At 40.7% G+C, this 21560-nt stretch overlaps 1 protein-coding gene across 1 annotated transcript; it reads right to left on the bottom strand.

Moving 5' to 3' along the window:
- Positions 1-619: 619 nt before the first annotated feature.
- Positions 620-21232, bottom strand: EI24 (EI24 autophagy associated transmembrane protein). The gene is made up of 11 exons (XM_043994884.1): positions 21042-21232; positions 17396-17541; positions 16505-16650; positions 11842-11902; positions 10917-10983; positions 10265-10389; positions 9566-9685; positions 9218-9329; positions 4126-4237; positions 3071-3145; positions 620-2672 (listed from the first exon to the last, which is right to left on the bottom strand). The coding sequence occupies exons 2-11, from the start codon at positions 17435-17437 to the stop codon at positions 2510-2512; spliced, it is 1023 nt and encodes a 340-aa protein (XP_043850819.1). The 5' UTR covers positions 17438-17541; positions 21042-21232; the 3' UTR covers positions 620-2509.
- Between the last annotated feature and the right edge of the window lie 328 nt (positions 21233-21560).

Raw genomic sequence — 21560 nt, forward strand, 5'->3', positions numbered from 1 at the left:
AAGTGTCTGAGGCCAGATTTGAACTCAGGTACTCCTGACTCCAGGGCCGGTGCTCTATCCACTGAGCCACCTAGCTGCCCCTAAGCTTGATTTTTTTTAATCCTTAGCGTAAGGTTTTACATTCATCCCTATTAAATTTCATGTTAATCAATATGACCCAATGTTCTAGTCTGTCAAAATCAAGGTACTATCCCCATTTTGCAGATGGGGAAACTGAGTTTAAGGTGAAGAGGCTTGTTCATGGTTATATAGCTAGTGCTGGAGCTAGGATTCAGACCACGTCTTTTTAACCCCAAGCATAGCACTCTGTTCATTATACCACATTGAATATATTAAATGAGGTGTAGTGTCACCCTTCTACTATACCACAAGCTCCATTTGAAAGAAAGCTACCTTTGATAAACTTTCTTTTTTCCAGTGTCTAGCTTAATAAATGTTTACTTCACAAATAAATGGGCATCAATGGGCTATGTAAGAAAAATCAGGGCCAACAGTCCTATTCCCATAATGCAGCCAAACCTACATGACAGATCACTGCAGCTGGAGTCATTTAGGTTTAAGTAAGGCAAAAGTAAATTACTGAACAAATGATGCAAGTTGAGAACAACACACTTTGAAGAACTGCTTCCAAAGGGGTTCATTTTATTGCGAAAAAAAAATTCCAAAAGTTTATATTATGACTTTTCAAATTACCAAAATGCTTGACAGCTTAAACTATCTCTCCCAAACCACCACATAGCAGCAAGGAAAGTCCTAGAAGTGGTTCTTTGTAATGCTGCCTTTAAAATATTTTGTCAAAACCACAAATGATCTTATTGGAACATACCAGAGGTATTGAAATAGCCCAAGATGTCTTTAACCATATGCTTTACAAATAATTCTTATGCACAAATTCTCATTGTATATAATTTCCAACTTAGTGGTTCCCCCTGTGAGACAAACTCACAATCACCCACCCACAATTGTAGACAACTCTAGCATTTTATTTAACATTTTCTTGTGAAAACACCATAGAAGAGGTTCATCTGCTAACCAACAGTAGTTATGTTACAGACCGTCCTCCTCAAAGGCTTTAATGCTGCTTCAAGTAAGCTGCTTATCTTTTCCCCTTGCCCTATGGGAATTTTTAATGCATGAGGAACACTGGAATCTAAATTGATCTTTCTCCCTTTATGAAACACATACGGCAGAAATGTACATACATAAAGACACTTTACACACACAAAAGTGAATTCACCAATTCCAAACTCATCAGTTTTTGAGAACCAACCACCAAATGAGTGGACGTAAGCCAATCCCTCTCTACAAACTACATGAAAGAGATGAGACCTGAGTTTCAGATCAACACTTTGCAGAACCATCTCCCCACCAATTATGCTTAGTGCAATAAACTTCCCATTAATGCTAAATTCCCTTTTTCTGAACCCAAACAAGACCTTATGTTTCTCAAATACTATTATAAACTTCATGATTTTCACCAATCAGTATGCCTGTTTCCATGAGAAACCAGAAGCTTCTACCTGTTTGGTTTTTTTTTTTGACATGTGCTGGACCCCCAACCTTGCTGTAAAAATGACAGAAAAACCCATTCAGCCACAAGTTTAATGTTTTTCATTAAGTTTTCTACTGTAGTTCCTGGTCACGTGCAGCACCCAACATCCCCTTGAAGTGCCGGATGTAACTGGCAGTGGCCCTGACAAAGTGAATTTCAGACCTCCGGCTCTTTGAGTAATGGAGATGTACCCAGAACTTAGCAAAAGCTTGACTTTTCAGGGCATCCTGTGCTAACAGTGGCACTGGTATATTCCCTAGAGATTAGGGACCTTAAAAATACCAGTGAGAGAACTTTCTTACGTCCTCCCCTCCTACAAAGGAATGGAGACACATTAGCTCTCCAAACCAACACATGTGGTGGTAAGGTCTATTCCCTACCTAGTCCCACCTCTTCAGGTTCTTTTTTTTTCTTCTTTTTTGCTATGAAGTAGGAGGGATGAAAACCTAACCTGAGTTACAAGAACCAAAGACAGTGAAGGCCACAGAAGGAAGCAACCAGGACTAGCTGGGAGACTCCCCCTCCCTCCACACCCAATGAGCAGGTTTCACACAGGAAAACAAAACAAAACAAAATAAAACACACACACACAAAAACAAACAAACTGGATTTACAAAATCCATTCATCCAAGGGTGGCAGAGCAAAGGAGAGGGATGGCACGGGGAGAAAAGCAAAGTGTTCAAATCAGCACAGGCACAGGGCTGGCAAAGGCTAGAAAACAGCTGCAGAAAAATCTGCGGTCACTGAGACAAGCGACGGCATTAAAAATCCACACCTGACATCAAAAAGATTCTGGCCTACACTCACAAGACAGTGAAACTCCAGATCCCACAGAGAACAACGGGAATGTGCTGAGGGCCCTTGGCAGGGTGGGTCCTGCTTTCCCTGGGTGAGGGGAAACTGAGGAAGCCACCATCAGTGCCTCCCCCAAAGCCATCCCTCCCCTTGGAGGCAGCTCAGTGGGCTGCAGCAGCCTTCAGTTTGGCAGGAGATGGGTGAGGTGAAGGGAGCTTTTCGGCAGAGGCTGAGCTGCTCAGGGCAGACTGCAGGTAGACCGTCTTGTGAAAGAGTCTGTTGCTTAGGAAGACCACCAAGGAAAAGAGGCGCAACTGGAAGAGGCTGAAAGGCAAAAAAGAAACCCACATTAGACTTTGTATTTGGATCATGTTAGCTCTTGCTCTTCTCATGTACTCTTCCTGGGTCTGAACTTTTAATATGTTAATAGGCATGTTCAGTGTGACATCCCCAGGGGCAGGAGTTGTACTAAAGGCTTTCTCAACAGCTGACTGACAGATTCCAAAGTTCTGAGAATATGAATTCCTGTATTCTGATTTACAGACAGACACTACGTATGCAGAATCTCTCTTTGGGAGAGTGTCATCTGACTCCTCTACACAGGAAGTCAAAAGAAACACCAAAAACTAAACCCAATTGTGTATGGTTGCCAACTTTTACTCTTACAGTAAAATACCTCAGGTATGGTCTCTGACCCCAGTGACCAAGTAATAAGTACTTACTACGCTTTGCCAGGGGTCTTCGCTTCATTGGCGCTGATGATGAACAGAGGGAAGAGGATAGAGAAGAGGCAGCCACTGCAGAAAAAGGAAAGAAAGTGAGATGGCTTCACAGAAAACCCAGTCTCTAAGTGATATGACATTTAAAATCTAATGTGTGGTCATCTTTTTCTGCCCCCAGTGTTGGAGGAAACTAGGATTTACTTATAAATTAGAAGCTTCAGCAACATTTTAGGCATCAAGCATTTATTAAAGTATATTAGAGGTTAGTAAAGAGAGAACACATGGAGGTCCGAAAATAAAGAAAAGAAACCTATCTTCCCTAGGGTTCAGACTGGACTCCTCCTCCTCTTCAGCCACCAACCCAAGGTTCCAGAATGAAAGAGACAGAGACAGGGAGCCAGCCTCACTTCCTACTTCCTGTCTCCCTGCCCCAGAAGGGGCCATCCTTCAAGTTGATTGGCTAGATTGGTTCACTGGACCTCAGAGTGGTCTAGTTGCTGAGTTCTAAGTCCTCAGTTTCTGAGAACAACACCCTACCCAGGGCCTGCCAAGTGTGGTCTTGACTTAATCAACCTTAAGAAGGTTCTCAGTCAGTTTCACCCAATTCAATCAATTCCAAATCAGTCTCCAGGTGGAGCCCCTGGGCATCTGCCAAATCCCAAGGTTTTCTCACAGTGGGTAGATGTGAAAAGCCAAAAGGACCCCAAAGGGCATCATTATCACATCTTTAACTCCTTTAAGAATCTAAGATTAGGGGCAGCTAGATGGCGCAGTGGATAGAGCACCGGCCCTGGAGTCAGGAGTACCTGAGTTCAAATCCGGCCTCAGACACTTAACACTTACTAGCTGTGTGACTCTGGGCAAGTCACTTAACCCCAATTGCCTCACTAAAAAAAAAAAAAAAAAAGAATCTAAGATTATATTTTGGGACAGGTTAACCAGATACCTTCCAGGAGAAGAGGAACAAATCTCAAATGATTCTACTGTATATGTTCAGGGACAAACCCCAGCTTTTTATCCTCACTACCTACCCCAAATTCTTTAATTCCAATTACCTGATGATGTAAGAAGACTGCATTGCTGTGAGGAAGGCCAAGGGTAGACCAAATCCAAAGTAGTAAGGCCAATTCCTTTCAATGTTGGATAATCGCTGATGCATTTCAATCCCTGATGAAATTACAATACAATATTGAGACCGAGAAAAATAATCTTAGAGACCAAGCTTGAAACATTTCTGTCTTCTCTAAGCACTCTAAGAAGACTTAAATCCAGCTGACTTTAGCATAGGGTTGCTTCATTACAGCTATACTAAGTAAAATCTCATGACAAATATGATCACAAGAATCATGGGCATAGTAATTTAAGATTTTCATTATTATGTTATTTGCCATAACAAATTTCTACTGAAAAACTACTATTAGAATGTGCCCACACAGATTAAATGCCATTAAGAGAGTATCCTAAAAAACACAATCTCTAGAAAGAGCCATCTGGAAGAACAGAAGTCATTTTCATCTTCCCAGACCAGAATTTCTTGAATACTTATCTATTCTCCTTCATTGGCTTCATTTCCTCAGATTCCTTGTGGGTGTTCCCTAAATTTCTGTTTACTATTCTTTTCTATTTACTCATTCTCTCTTGACAATTTCATTTACTCTTAGGGCTTGAACTATTACATCTATGTAAATTACTTTCTCCATCCCTACTTTCCCTTTTAAGCTTTAGAACTGTATTTCTAACTGCCCACAGGACATCTAATTAAATGCCTGCACCACCGGCACATCAAACACAACATTTTCAAAAGTGGATTTATTATCGTTTCCTTTCTCCTCCCTCCAAAAGGCAGTTAGGTTTAGAACTCAGGAAGGAGCTGAGAGCTAAATATATAGATATGGAATAGAGATGATAATTGAATTCATGGGAGTAGATGAGATCACCAAATGTGACAATATAGAGGAAAAAGGCCCAGGGCTGAGCCTTGGGAGGTACACAGTAGGGGTTTGTGACAAGGATGAAGAGGAACAGACATGTCAAGTCAAAAGCATTCACTGAATGCTTAATATGTGCCGGGTACTATCCTAAGCACTGGGGATACAAAGGAAGGCATAATAGTCCCTGCCCTCAAGAAGCTTACAATCCAACAATAGAGGGGTAGCAGAATCAACAGAAAGAGCAGGGTCACAAAAACACAAGAGGACAGAGTATCCAGGAAGGGATGGTAGTTAACAGTAACAAATCCTTCAAAGAGGTTACTGAGAAAAAGGCTATTAGTCTTGGCAATTAAGAGATCACTAGAGTAGAACTGGGGTAACTCTGAGGTGCATAGGCTGACATGCTAACTGGAGGGCCAAACAAAGGCTGAAACAAGCAGGGCAGTGATGCTGAACAAGTTTCTTGGGCTGTGCTACAAGAAGCTAGTCAAATACTACTAGTCTTCCCACGGAAAGATATGGGGTGTTATTGGTGCTGTGTATCTAGTACAGATCACTAGTACTAGATTCTGGAAATGTATGCCATACATACATGAGGATAGAGGACTTTTGTGGGGAATGCTCTTCTTAGGGATTTGGTCAGTCACAAATATAAAATGTTCAGGTGGACTTTAAGGAACTTGATGTCTAGCCATGAGCACTTCTTTTTCCCTTCTTTATCTATCTATGTATCTATGTATCTATCTATCTATCTATCTATCTATCTATCTATCTATCTATCTATCTATTTAGCATCAATTTTTTAAAACTTTGTGTTCCAACTTCTTTTCCTCCCCTGCCCCGCCCCAAGAACTCAAGCAATTCAATATAAGTTATACATGAGTAGTCATGGAAAACATCCCCACATTAGCTAGGTTGTGAGAGAAAACAATTAAAAAGCAAAACTTCAGATTAAGGAATTGTCAAAGAAAAAAAAATTTTTTTAATGTATTTCAGTCTGTTTTCAGATACCATCAGTTCTTTCTCTGCAGATGGGTTGCAATTTTCATAAATCCTTCAGGGTTATATTGGATCATTGCCTGGCTGAAAATACCCACATGCTTCCCAGCAGACCATCTTACACTATTGCTGTTTTATATACATTTCACTCTGCTTCAGTTCATGTAGGTCTTTCCAGGCTTGTCTGATAGCATCCTGCTCACCATAACTTTTATATAGTACCTTAAACTTTACAAAGAATTTTCTTCACAATAATAGCCCATCAAAGTTGGTACCATACATTTTGCCATTATAATCAATCATCACAACTATTTCCCTCCATCCTATTCCCTTCCCAAGATATTTACTCTATTTTCTATCTTCTTTTGCCCTATTCCTCATCAAAAGTGTTTTACTTCTGACTGCCCCCAGGAATGTTATAGCCAAATTCCAGAGCTCCCAGGTCAAGGAGAAAATATTGCAAGTAGCTAGAAAAAAGGAATTCAAATACTATGGAGCTAGAATAAGGATAAAACAAGATCTAGCAGCATGGAATATGATATTCCAGAGGACAAAGGAACTGGGACTACAGCCAAGAATCAACTATCCATCAAAAGTGAGTATAATCTTTCAGGGGTAAAAATGGGACTTCAATGAAAAAGAGGACTTTCAGGCATTTGTGATGAAAAGACCTGAACTGAATAGAAAATTTGACTTTCAAATACAAGACCCTGGAGAAGCACAAAAAGGTAAACAGGAAAAAGAATTCATGAGGAATATTAAAAGATTAAACTGTTTACATTCCTACATGGGAAGATAATACTTCGAACTCATAAGAACTTTTGCAGTAAGGAATTCACAGCGGACACAGGTCTGAACTAAATATGAAGGGATGATATCTGTAAAGCATTTATGTTTTTTTAATTTGTGGGGCAAACAGGGTGGGGTGTCTTATGTCTGGGGCCAGATTTGGGCTCAGGCCTCCTGGGTCCAGGGCTGGTGCTTTGTCCACTGTGCCACCTAGCTAACCCATGATGACATCTTTAAAATAGGGTTGAGGAGTAGGAGGAATAGACTGGTGGAGGGGAAAGGGGAGAGGTGGACTGGGGATAGGTAGTTCACATGAAGGGAACAAGAGCAAATTGGAGGAGAGAGCAGTAAAAAGCAAAACGCTTTCGAGGAAAGTGAAGATGTTCTGCATACCTGCACAAGATTTCATAAGGAGGGTTGAGAGGGAGGTAGGAAGAAAAATTTAGAACACAGAATTAGCTCAAAGACCTTAATCTCACCAGAGTGGGCTCAAGGAGGGAATAACAGTTACACCCAATTGGGAAGAGTAATCCATTTAACCCTACTGGAAAGTAGATGGGGAAGAGGATAAGGAGGGAAAGGTGAAAGAAGGGAGGGCAGGGGGCAGCTAGGTTGCACAGTGGATAGAGGACCAGCCCTGGAGTCAGGAGGACCTGAGTTCAAATCTGGCCTCAGACACTTAACACTTACTGGCTGTGTGACCCTGGGCAAGTCACTTAACACCAATTGCCTCACCAAAAAACAAACAAACAAACAAGCAAAAAAAAAAAAAAAGAAGGGAGGGCAGAGCAGGGGAGGGGGCAGTCAGAAGCAAAACACTTTTGCCATGAGCACTTCTGATGCATCATTTGAATAGAGATAATTTAATTCCCATCTTATATATGTTGGCTGTGTATACTGAACACAGAAATAACAATTACAACAAACTGCATTGTGCCAGATTTCACAGTGAAATAAATGTGATTTTTTTAAAATTACCAAAACGAAAAGAAAAATTATAGTTACTTTGGAGAGTCCAGTTTCAAGATCAGAAGTCAGACTGCAAAGGGCCAAGAAAATGAAAGGAAAAAAGTAGAGGCACCTAGTGTAGATGGCTACTCTAAAGAGTTTAATTGAGAAAGGGAGGAGACTTAGATAACAGCTAGCATGGATATTAGAATTGACCCACACCTGTTTGTAGGAAGCAGGGAAGGAGCTCAGACTAGGAGAGGTTAAATACTGAAGACAGGAATAAGGGGTGAAGATAATAGGACAATCTGCTGGAGAGATGCGAAGGAATATCATTTAGAATACATGTAGGCTGCCCTTCGAAAGAAGGGCAACTTGTTCATCAGAGATTTGTGTGATGTAGGAGATAATGGGAGATGATTTGGAAAGCTGTGTTATAAAGGGGAGAACACTCTCATCAAGCAGCCTCAATTTTTTAATGGCTAAGTAAGAGCCAAGATCCTCAAATGTGAAAAGCTCCAGGGGAAAAGAGGTTTGGAAAAGCCAATGTGGCAAGTGACAAAGAAAACTGATAAGAGGATTTCCTTGCTGCAATGAAGACCCAAATGAGAATAAGAAGAAGAAGAATGATAACAACAATTATAATAGCCACCAACATTTATATAACACTTGCTATGTAATAACCAATATGATAGGCACTTTACAAATATTCTCCTTTGGGGGTAGCTAGATGGTGTAGTGGATAGAGTACTGGCCCTGGAGTCAGGAGGACCTGAGTTCAAATTCGACCTCAGACACTTAACACTTACTAGCTGTGTGACCCTGGGCAAGTCACTTAACCCCAATTGCCTCACCAAAAAAACAAAACAAAACCAAAAAAAAACAAAAAACAAATATTCTCCTTTGATCCTTAAAAATCACCCTGGGAGGTAGGTGCTATCATAATCCCCATTTTACAGATGAAAATACTTGAAGCAAACAGAGTTCATATGACCTGCCCAAAGTCACACAGCTAATAAGAATCTGAAGCTGGATTTGAACACAGATCTTCCTGACCCCAGACCCAGCCCTCTGTACCACTGGCTACCCCTAGATTAGATAACAAATTTGTAGTGGATCTGGTCAGCATGGTTTCATGACTATACTATACCATGCTAATTAACTTCCAACTTTCCCCTTACTAAACTGTAAATTCCATAAAAGTACTAACCATGCCTTATCTAAATTTTGCCTATATCCAGATCCTAGCAGTGTTTTTCACAGAATGTACTTAATAATTAATGGTAGTTGTAGAGTCAGCTCTAATCACTGGGAGGCTTCTTGAATCCTCTGTCAACCATGGCTCAAACCCAAGTTCTAAGACCTGGAGGAAAGAGCCCACCTTTTTGGCAATGTTTAGGAATTGTACCTTACAGAATAAAAAGGAAATAGGAAAGAACCTATTTAAGATATTATCTCCTCTTGAGTAGTAAGCACTCACCTTTGTTGAACCAACGGTACTCAAAACAGTAAAGTGAGTAGAGAAGAGACATGTGCAGGAGACTGACCAACTGGCCAATGAGATGGATCGGGAATAGACTGACAAACATGCCCTGCAGAGGAATCACAACCAACTTGAGTTCTTTTCAAGATCCAATGGCAAGAATGCCATCTTCATCCATTCCCCCAATTAATTCCATCTGTAAAGAGAGAGCTTCTCTCACTTTATTACTGAATCAGTCTTCCAGAGGAATAAAATATGTCCCATCTGGGCAGCACCGACCAAAGACGCCCCCCTCCTCTACTTTGCCATTGCTTCCTGTTTATGTCATCAGAAGGCTAGTCTCACCTGGATCAGGAAAAGGGCCTGCAGCAAGAGGTTAAAAAGCATGTCGGCGATGATCTTGCTGACACTTGGGAATGGTTGAGGTTTTCTCCCAGATACCTCGAATGCCAGGTCAGCGATATCCTGAAACACAGTAGGCAGCTCACCAGAACAGATCTAGGCCATAAATCCTAATGCAAGCGTTCTATAACCTGGGGTCTGTGAACTTAACTTTTTAATAAATATCTCAATTAATGTATTTCAATATTTCAATTGTTTTCCTTTTTAATCTCATGGATTTTATTTTATTCATTTAAATACATTATTCTGAGAAAGATCCACAGGTTTCACCAACTTGCCAAAGGGATCCCTGACACCCAAAAAAAGATTAAGAACACTTGTTTTAAAGCCTCCAGTCCACTGGCTCTAGCAGAGTTGCTATCCTGGACAGGAATCCTGGGAAAGTCTCTCTCCTGATTAAAAAAGATATTGAGGAATGGGTTGCTCTACTCACTTCTGAAATATCCACTGATTCCATTTAAAAAGAACATTAAGAATTTCCCTACTTATGAACACAGCTAGGTATTTCTTGGCAATACTACCATGCAGAGGTACATCTAAGGAAATGACGGCTATCAACAGTTCTTGTTTCCAGGCTGCTTCAAAGACTACTAAGTTAGCATATTTTCAGGGCCAAGAGGCTTATTTCTGACCTGGACTTACCTGAAACCATATGGCATTCACCACTTTACTGAGCACAAACAGGGGGAGCACCCACAGAGCACTAAAGATAGAAGTGAGGATAAACTCCAGCCAGGACCAGACATCTCCATGCAGAGAGGGATCTCCTAAGACAGGAAGGAAAAAGCCACTATAAGCTCTAGAAACAGACCTAAACAAACCACTGGGCTCTCCTGCTTTTCATGCTTCTTTTCTCCCATGCCTCTCCTCTTATTTCTGGTTTAAGAACCAGTAAGGATCAGTTGAGCCTCGCTGCCACACCCATGCCACAATCTTACTTTAATTTTCATTCAATCAAAAGCAGAGGGCAGCTAGGTGGCGCAGTGGATAAAGCACTGGCCTTGGATTCAGGAGTACCTGAGTTCAAATCCAGCCTCAGACACTTGACACTTACTAGCTGTGTGACCCTGGGCAAGTCACTTAACCCCCACTGCCCTGCCCCCCCCAAAAAGCAGAAAATTATTAGGCGCTCCCCTAGCAAAACTGCTTACTTGGAAATATGGTGTTCGTATAAGGCTTTGGATGTTAGTATAAGACTTGGAAAAGTCATGACCTCTGGCCTCACCTCAGTCCCAAATGAGGAAAGAAGAAGTGTGTACAGACAAAGGCAACAGAGAGCAATTTATGTACTTACCAATAATTTGAGCTGTTACTGACTGAAGCACAGGGATAAATACTCGGTAAAACAAGAGGAGACTGAGCTAAAGAAGAAAGTCAATATGGTAAATATGAAAAAGGCTTTCATTAAAAATACAAGTTCAAATGTTCTATTCAATAGTTCTCTCTCTGAAAAAAAACAACTGTTGAGAACTTCCAACTATACAAATCCTGCTTTCACCATCTTATCAAGATTAGCCTCTACAATTTAGCCATCTTTATTTAAGGTTTTCTCAGCTCATTTCCACCTCCTAGGGCTCCAAATGAATAGGGCTGATGGAAAGAGCAGGTCCAATATTATCCATTTATACACTTCAGTACAAACTTGTGAGGAAGTAAATTTTGAGATACAGAAATCTAGTGATTAAGCTAATGGTCTGGCTGAAGAGCATCTTGCTAGTAGGTTGGGAGAGCCAGATCCACAAATAAAAATGCATGCTGTGAACTAAACCCTGAAACCAGGATATGTTAGGAATAGAAGAATGTTTGTGTAGCTCCTCAAAGGACAAAATACTTAAGTGAGCAGACTCTCAACTATTATGCATTGATTCCTAGTCCACTATAAAAGGAGCCCAAAGGATAAATTCAAACACAATCTACCCTTAAGAAGTACAAATTAAATTAATAGTCCTGTATTCATCAAATTTTCACTTGACAGTGAGGTACTTGTTCTGCTTGGGGTTTTGATGGTCAGAAGCAGTGAAACTCTTCTTCCTCAACAACCCAACAAATAAGAGTTATTCAAAAGCATGCATAGCTCTTATGAAAAATACCAACACTCAAAGACTTAAAGTTTTTCTACCCCCTAAAGATACCAAAAGGCCAAAAAAGCAAGAAGCAAGACATGAAGAATACTAGGTTTAGGTTTTGGTCAAGGGAAAGGGTGGCAAAAGCTTACTCACCCAGAATACTCCTCCATTCCAAGCACAGCACTGGAAAATTCTGCTCACTATCCTTGGCTCACTAAAAAAGATCCCACATACAGTCTGTGAAGCAAGCAGGCTGCTCCTTATTACTAAGCAGATCTGTTTTTCTCTTATATTCCTATCATTTTGATCTTTTAAAAAGTCTTTTTAAAAAGATTGGATAGCTCACAACCAACAAATTGGCAAAAATAACAAAAGATGAGAATAGTTAACATTGAGAGCGGTGGAAAGATAGGTATACTAGTACATTTTTGGTGGAGCTGTGAATTGGCACAACCATATGAAAAGCAATTTGGACATTATACAAATAAAATGATCAAAATGTCCATATTTTTTAAACCCAGAGATTCTACCACTACACATATTTCAGCAAGGAAACCATTGATAAGAATCAACTTCCCATATAAACCAAAAGATTTATAGCAGCACTTTTTCAATAGTTAGTTAAGTACTTGATTAGAGAATGGCTAAAGAGTGCTTTTTGTATGTATTAGGATATTACTATGCTATAAGAAATGATGAATATGAAGAATATGCAGAGAAGCATGGGACGACTTACATGAACTGATGCAGAATGAAGTAAGCAAAGTCAAGAAAACAACATATACAATGGTTACAACAATGCAAAGAGCCACCAACACAAGATAATCAAAAGTGAATGCAGCAGAATTACAAACAAGCATGGCTCCAAAGAAAAGATATTAGAAGACACCTCTTCCCACTCCTTTGCAGAGGTTGGAGGTCCATGGATGTCAAATGTTACATATATTTTCAGATTTTTTTCAATTAAATTAACATTTTCACATATGTGAAAACATTCTATATATTGTTTTCACAGATGTTTACCCCCTCTTCCTCTTTTTTATTAAAAAAAAAAACCAACACACTGTCATTTGGAATGAGGAGGGGGGGAGGTGGGGGAGAGGGATGTAGGGGGAAATTTACATGATGCAAAACCAATATTTTGATTGCAAGTTTACTGAGGGCAGGGTATCAGGTTGAGGAAGCCATTTGTGGAATAGCCATGAAAACTTTAAAAGTAAAAATGATCTGCCACTTTAATGATTTAGTACTCACTATCCTAGATTCTTAGTTCTGGACCTTTGGAACTTCTGATTCACTAATTCTCAATCCCAGTTAACTCCTATCATTAAGTTCCCTTCTTCCAGCTCCTAGACTGCTTGAGTGGGAAGGGAAAAAATAGGCATTTAATTAAGCACCTACTGTGCCAGGGACTGATTAAGCACTTTACAAGTATCTCTTCTGATCCTCATAACAACTTTGTACAGTAGAGATGCCTGTTGTTATGCTCATTTTTATAGTTGAGAAAACTGAGGCAGAAAAAAATTAAGCAACGTGCCCTGGGTGACAGGTATTGGGGTCACACAGTTAGTAAATGACTGAGGCTAGATTTGAACTCAGTTCTTCCTTCCAGGCCAAGTCCCTCTTTCTATCCCCTGCAATATCTGGTTATAGTGACATTGAAATTATGCTAGTTTCATCCATTCCCTCTGTAGCTATCTCCTCCACAGCTTCCTTCACAAATTGCCTTGCTGCAGATACCAGAGACCATGCTCCAAGGAACTTCTACCCCACCCTACCCAAACCACCCCAGCTCCACCTCTGCCCCCAGTGTGGTAATTGCCTCTCCTGGAACACTATTTCAGGAAAGCCCCACCACCAGGCTTCAATTCACACTCTCTTCTCTGGTCTCCTCACCAGACCCCTTGCCCCACTATGAGAACCTGTATGCCCTTTCCTTTCCTACACCAGTTTTAGAACCTTGAATGATTATCAAAATATGCTCTTCCTGGATAGGATTCATTAATCAACTGTCCCATTTACCATCTCAGTAACTTTGAATACCAAAGTACCTATCCTAGGCCATCATTATCTGTGTTGCTTTCCTCACAAGAATACAAGTCCCTTAAGGAGAAGGGAGGTCTTTGCCTTTGTATTTGTAGTCCCAGAGTTTAACACAGTGCTTCATGTTGTAAGCTCTTAATAAATTATTCATTCACTGTATATTTAAGGTACATGACCTCAGTTTTATCTTCACTACTACTTTTAAGCAATCCTACTTTACTCTATCAACTCTCTACTTCATTCATATCCATTAATCCATTATATCTCTTGAACTCCCCCCAAATACTATCCTTTCACCCATCTCTATTCTTTATAACATACGACTTAGTCTCCTATATAATTAAGATCACATATCTAGAGCAAGATATCAAAAGCCATTTATTCCAACCCCTACACTGTACAGACAGGAAACCAAAACTCAGGTTAAGTGACCTTCCTTAGGACATAGAATTAATATGGGTTATAGGTGAGATTTGAACCTAGGTCTTCCTAACAGTCTAACCACTATGCATAAGACTGGAGTTCCCTTAAATGTCATCCTATACACCAACAAACGTGTGTGTGTGTGTGTGTGTGTGTGTGTATAGATATAAATATAGATATATAAAATCACTTATTCTCTTGTAGAATAAATTTTCTTTCCCTCCTGTTTCTCAAAAGAACACATATCTCAACTCACTGATAAGGCTCACTCTTCTATTTGTAACCCACACCCTCTCAGATCCTTTGGGACCCTGTTCCATCAATTATCTCTTTCATGAATAAAAGACTTTTTCCCTCTTCACTGGCTCCTTCCCATATATCTAAATACATGCTCATGAAATGGGTGCTCATTGATTGGGAAAAGGGCAAAACAAACTGTGGGTAAATGAATAGAAGAGTACTCTATAAAAATAAATGGCCAAAGAGGAATTCAGAGAAACGTAGAAAGAGATGCAAACTGATGCAGAGCAAAGTAAGCAAAATCAGTCTACTATACAATGACTACAGTAACATAAAGGAAGTAATGATCAGTTTTGGTCCCAGAGAACAGATTATGAAATAGGCTCTCCTTCCTCATGTTAGAGAAGAGAATTTATAAGGGGCAAAACATTGCACTTACTCTTAGACCAATCACTGCATCAGTTATTCTTGCTGAACTCCTTTTTCTGTTACAAAGGAGTTTCAGCGCAAGCTATCAATAAGGCGGATATAGCCAAAAATAACTATGAAGTAAAAATTAAGGTCATCAATAAAAGTTTAAAATAAATAAAAACTTGCTTAGGACTTAACAAATTCTAAAAAAAAGGACGCTCTGACCTTTCTATCACATCTAGCAACTGTCCTCTCTCCTTTTCCCTTCATAGGCAACCTTTGAAAAAGTCATTCATATATTTCCTCCTCTTCCTCAGCACCTTTTCATTAACTTCTTACAATATGGATTTCATCCCCACTACTTTACTCAAATTGTTCAAAGACAGCCAATGATCTACTGTCAAATCCAAGGGCAAGTCTGACATCTCTGGAGCATAGGATGCTGGTGACCTGCTTTTGGGTGATATCTTGCCCCTTGGCTTCACATTATACTCTCCTGATTCTCTTCCATTTCTCACCTCTCCTCAAAACCTGAACTATCCCTTGTATACGCCCAAATTTATAGTTCTATCCTTAAACTCTCTCCCCTCCAAGTTCCAGACTCTCATTTTTCAACACCTCTTTCCAACCTCAATCGCCATCATGCCACCTCCATGCTCAATCTGTTCTTGATTACTGGGGTTTTCTTTCCCTCCACTTATTAAATTCCTTTTTTTTTTTTTTGGGTGAAGCAATTGGAGTTAAGTGACTTGCCTAGGGTCACACAGCTAGGAAGTGTAAAGTGTCTGAGGCCAGAACTTAGGTCCTCCTGAATCCAGGGCCGGTGCTTTATCCACTGCGCCACCTAGCTGCCCCTTATTCCTATTATTTTTTGAAGTTCAACTCCAAAGCCACCTCCTCCAAAAAGCCTTCCCAGATTATCTGTCATTAATAACCTTTCCTCTTTGACCAGTATATTATATTTTGTAACTGCAGTGAGGTTTAGTGGAAGGAGTGCTAAACTTCAAATCTTGGAAATCTGGGTTCAAATCTCCACTGATATTTATTAGCTATGTGACCAGGGTCCAATTACTTTAATTCTCTAAGCCTTAGTTACTGTGTTGTTATTTTATTATTTAAAATTTTCATATACTTACTTTCATATGTCTTACTCAAACACTGTGCCTACCACTGTGACTAGTAAGCTCTCCTAAAATAGGTGATTTATGGAATTTAAGAATTTGCTATTCTCTACAATGTGATTTTCAGAAGTCTATAAAACTTGGACAATATTCAAAGGTTTTTCAGACAATCAGTGGAATGGTAAAATTAAACCAGAAGTCTCTCAAATTTGGTTGTTTCATCCATTAACTTATTTGGCCTTTCCCAATAAAAATATTCACTAATCCATTTCCTGAGTTTTCTAGGACAGTAATTCCAAATCTTTACAAGACCATATTTATCTCAAGGAATATTGCAAAAGTCTCAAAAACACTCAAATCAAAGTTAAACTTAATTCATTTTATCTTCAAAATTAAATGGCACGGTGTATTTTGTTAGTGAAGCAGAAAAATAAATTATAAAAAAGACCCACAATGGTAGGGTTTTCCAACTCCAAAAAGATGGGGAATCGTTAATGGGGTTCCCAGTCATCCTCCTCAAATATTCACATCATATCATAACTCCAAAAATTTATTTCATCATGATTTGCTCTCCTCACCTCTCCTGTTTCCTCTCCTCACTTTGGGCTCTTCTCTGTGCTAAAACACTGCTTGCCCTTCTTCGACGCTGCTCTTCCCTTTTCTGCTGGATCCGGGCATCCAATTTGGAGATGGTGCAGATGCCCCAGATGGAGTCCTTGATTCCCTATAAGTAAAAGTGTTACAATCTTTTATTTTTAAAGCAGAGAGCATGCTGGTACAATGAAGAAGGCAAGTAAATGCAGAGGTCAACTAATAAAAACTGAAAGTGATTCTACTCACTTTGCTGAAAGGCCATTACATAAGAGAAAATGAAACTTAAAAGCTAACATAAGAAGGAAATTTATATGATGTTTAAGTTAATTTTCAATATTTTCTCTCCTTTTGGCACTTTCAATGGAACCACCTCCACATGGGTAGAATCTGGTAGCTGTGAATGGGAAATGGTATTAAAATAGTTGGCCAATCTTTCTCCCACTTCCCTGTTCTTGGCCTGATGAAGATCTAGGCACATTTGCCAACTTTGCCCAAAGAGTTCCTGGCACAAGGAGGTTAAAGGGATCTTAGTTCAGGCTCTGTAAGCTTTGCTCCTCTATCTAGGCCACTGAATGGACTAAGTAGTAATGTGGAGGCAGTGTGAACCACGGAATCAGGAGGCCTGGGTTTGAGTCACATTCTAATTAGCTATGTGAACAAGTAAGAGATTTCGCCTCTCTGGACCCCAATGTCTCATGTGTAAGAAAAGGGGTTGGAATAGTTGAGTGGAGTAACATTACAGCTCTACATTCTATGATTCTAAAAAAAGAAAAATCAAGCAACAAGTCCAAGGTTTGGAGATTTTAAAGTTAACTCCTTCAACAAAAACACCAGGAAATAAGAGCTCCTATCTGAGGCATGACAGTTTTACTCACCCTGACAAGATCATGGAGAAACGTTTTGACACTGTCAGCCATCTCTACTTCTGCATCACTTCCACCACCCAAACTATCAACTACAGGGAGAAGGAAAGAGAAGGACCCCCAAATCTCTCATCGTGAAGAGCCTGGAAACACAGAGCCTAATGGAGAGAGAAAAATATATTGTTAAATACCTAGCTGGAAGATGGAGAAAGGTATCAACATCAATCCTACAAGAGGCCACAAGTCCATTTTTAAGCTGTCTCTATAAAATCAAATGTTAGATTTCTCAATTAATCTAACCTTGCCTTTGTTATTGAGTCATTTCTGCTGCATCTGGCTCTTCATGTCCCCATTTGGGGTTTTCTTGGCAAAGATAATAGAGTGGTTTGCCATTTCCTTCTCCAGCTCATTCTACAGATGAGGAAACTGAGGAAAGCAGGGCTAAGTGACTTGCCCAGAGTTACACAGCTAGTCAGTGTCTGAGGTCATATTTGAACCCAGGTCCACCTAGCTGCCCCTAATCTGACCCAAAGACCCGAAAGACACACTGATCATCCTCACATTGCTACCCTGAATTTAAAAAGCACTAAAGGATTTTTATTTTTTTATTTGTTTTTGTATGTCAGGCAGGAAAAAGGCATCATTTAATCCTATTTTATAAATGGATAAAATAAAAACCCAGACAGTTTAAGTCACACAGCAAGTAGCAGAGCCACTGACATCCCAAGCCTGATACCTACCATGATTCCCATGGAGCCCTGCCAAATGTTGAGGTACATAAAGTAGGAACTCAGTTAACATTTGATGAATGCTGCAAATTGACAGGATTTTTTAAAAATTACCATGAAAAGATAAATTTAACCAAAATATGAAAAACTAGAGCGTATTTAAAAGTCCAGACAAAGCTCAATTTCAACTCGTACCGAAACACACTCACCTATGGTGACTAACAGCTTTCTTGCCTAAGAGAGCTGTGTTTTGTCTCTAGGTTCTATTGAGGTGAGATGATGACATAGCTGCTAAAAGCTAAAATCTTAATGGAACATGTATCTCCCTTTTCTTTCCTTATTATGCACTAGTTCTCCCTACAACCACTTAAACTTTCACTTGGAAAAAAAATTCCAGTAGATAAAACACTGAATGGGGGAGTGGGGAAAAAGGGTTATTCCCTTTCCTTTTCTGGGCCTTTGTTTACCCATCTATGACCTAAGAAAAGCAGATGCTTCTCTCTTTCCTCTCATACATCCATGAAGGATTAGCCAGATAGGAGTATTATTAAAGAACAAATCAGATAAATTAAAATTGTTACTAATGCCCTAAAAACTAGAGGAAGTACCGTCATATATCAATAATACTTGAGGTAGTACAATAATATATTGTTCAAAAAGGGAAGAGTCTATTTCAACCTTCCTACATATAATGAGGTTACATATTACATATAAGGTTGTTACTCTGGGATTTGAGCTCATGTGTAATCTGAGCTATGTTCTTATGAAACTAATTACCATACTCCTGCCACAAATACACCTCTCCAACTAACCACAGCGCAGTAGGCACACATGAAGCTGGTCATACAAATGATGTCATCTACCCTTCAGGACCTTTGACATTTGTTGAGTAAGTTCAAATTTAATCAATACGAATCCTAGACCAGATATAATTTTCTGCGAAGGATTAACAAAGTTCTGATGTGTAGAATATAAATACATATTAATTTAAACTTAGAGGTGGGAAAAAGGACACCTACCAAAAAGCAGAAAAGTCAGACTACATAACTAAAAATATCCTTCACATTCAACTCCCAAATTCCTTGCCAACCAAAAATCCTTAATATAAAACATGTGACTGATTTTCTTGTGTGGCTTATTATGGAAGGAAACACCTCGTGTTTCACAGTTCAAGAACAGGAGTAGATCCGTGCTCCGTAACCTTTAACCATCTCACCAAACTGCAATTGAGTTTGACCCAGATGGATGTATGCCACTTGGAACTGGAAGAGCAGGGTACAAAGCCTGAGAAGGAAAACTTGCACAACCAAGCAAATGCCTGCTCATCATGTCAATATGCAAAGAGAAAATATATGTATCTGTATGTATATACATACACACATACATATGCACACACATGCAAAAACACATATTTTCTTATAGGTAAAAATATATATATATATATAAAAATTTTAAGAAAAATCACTAAGTCTAGCAACGCTCATTCTGCTCACTAGATTTTTCAATGAGTGTTCTAAGAATAGTGGCATGGCCACACCATTATAAACTTGTACCCTCCTCTTTCCTGGTTAGCCCATTTTTAGCGTCTAAAGTTTTGGCTACTGTTCTCCTCGTGTAATTATCACTCCAACACCAATACCCATCCTCACTCGCATAGGGTAGCATTAGGACTGGGGCACTTTTCACTACAATAAAGCACAGAGTGCTAGAATTGGAGTCAGGAAACATGGACTTGAACCCTGTCTCTAACAATAGCTAGGAGACCACAGATTTAAATTCTCAAAGCCTCACTTGTCACACCCCTAAAATGGGACCAATCACACCTACATCACAGCATAGTTGTGAGGCATAAGTGCTTAGCAAACTTTAAAGTGTATAAAAATGAGTTATTATTCACTCTAATACCAAAGCAGTTTTTTTTCCCTAACCTGCTTGATTTCGCAACTGCATCAATAGAGCTGGAAAGATATTGACAGACCCGTAAAGACACAATGGAGACTCTGGGTAGCTTCATGAACTTAAAGATGGATGCCATTTCCTTTTAATTTTATAACAACAGTCTTAACGACTTTAGTCTTTCTTTCCAGACATCAATGAATGTTTTGTAGAGAATGCCTCTCAGACAACTCAAAGTACAGTCTGGTATAAAGGTGGAGGCATCAGAGAAAGCAATTTATTCACCCAGGTTTAAACCTAACTTCTTGAAAATATGTTATCTTAGAGTAGGAAGGGACCATAGAGCTCAACGAGGTACTTCATTTTACATAAGAGAAAAGGAAAAGTCCGAAAAAGTTAAATGACTGGTTCAAGGTCACTCAACTAGTTAGTGACAGTCAAGATTGGGGCCCTTCTCTGGGTTCAGTACTCTTCCCATCAAACCTCCGAAAAGGTCACACCAACGATCACACATAAAGCCTCCCCTTTTTTAACGACCTCCATAGCCTTGGCAAGAAAATGAACTTAAAGCCCCGAGACGGGGCTGCCAGGTCGGTTACCATGCGACAGCTATCCCCAGATGCACTATGGGGTCGGTCTTTCCTTGGGGTTTCCCGGGCTACTGAAACCAAGAACCCCCAATCCCCTGCCCTGAGGCCTCCCCACCTCGGGGCTGCCCAGAAGCGAGAGGGCTGTGTCTTCTAAGTGCACTTCAACAAATCAACAGGAGCCTGCTTGTGTCCCCCACATACACACACACATACAAACACGCACGCATGCACAAGCGCCCACACCCGCGCATACACTCAAAGTGTACCCACACCCTACACGCGCGCGCGCTCACGCGGCTAGCAGCAGCCCAGGACGTGCAAGTCGGGCCCCTCATTAAGCCCGAGCCCGAGCCCGAGCCCGAATCCGCCCCGCTGCCCTCCGCCGCCCCGGCTGGCCCTCGCGCAACCCCGGCTCATCCTCCCCGCCTGCCCCCAGCAGCTGACCTGCCCGCGGCCCCGCTCGGCTCCCCTGGCCCCGGCTGCCGCCGCCGCTGCCCACCGCCTTCCAGCCGGCGCCGCTCCCCAGGCCGGGGCCCGCACCTCCCGCACTGGGCATGCCCGGGCTGCACGGGGCAGGCTGGGAAGCGAGCAGGACCGGCGCTGCGCCGAGCGGCTGCAGGAGGAGGAGGAGGAAGGGGAGGAGGAAGGGGAGGAAGAAAGCCGGTGGCTGGGAGAGCAAGGTGGCGCATGCCCAGTCTCCGCCTGGGAAATGTAGTTCCGAGACGCCAGTCCCGTCCCAGGCGGCAGCAGCTCCACCCACGTGTGTGTATCACCGCCCCCTCCACACATCTTTTGCACCGGGCTTGCTAGTGACTTTCTCACTTTTATCCCCCCGCTTCCATTCTACTGAGTTAGTCGATCAATAAACTTGAATTAAGCACCGACCATTTATTCGCCAGGAATTGTGTTGAGGGCTGGGTAAGGCTCTCCTTACCTGACTGAGCCTCAGTTTCCTCAAATGCC

The sequence above is a fragment of the Dromiciops gliroides genome, chromosome 3 (genome assembly GCF_019393635.1).
Source record: "Dromiciops gliroides isolate mDroGli1 chromosome 3, mDroGli1.pri, whole genome shotgun sequence".
Taxonomy (NCBI): Eukaryota; Metazoa; Chordata; class Mammalia; order Microbiotheria; family Microbiotheriidae; genus Dromiciops; species Dromiciops gliroides.

Bases quoted from the DNA above. Each gene is read 5' to 3' on its own strand.
- EI24 (XM_043994884.1), bottom strand. From the start codon at position 17,437: ATGGCTGACAGTGTCAAAACGTTTCTCCATGATCTTGTCAGG. The intron at 10,984-11,841 runs GTGAGTAAGCTT...TTTCTTCTTTAG, and splicing joins GGAATGGAGGAGTATTCTGG to CTCAGTCTCCTCTTGTTTTA. The intron at 3,146-4,125 runs GTAATTGGAATT...CTTTTTCTGCAG, and splicing joins CAGTCTTCTTACATCATCAG to TGGCTGCCTCTTCTCTATCC.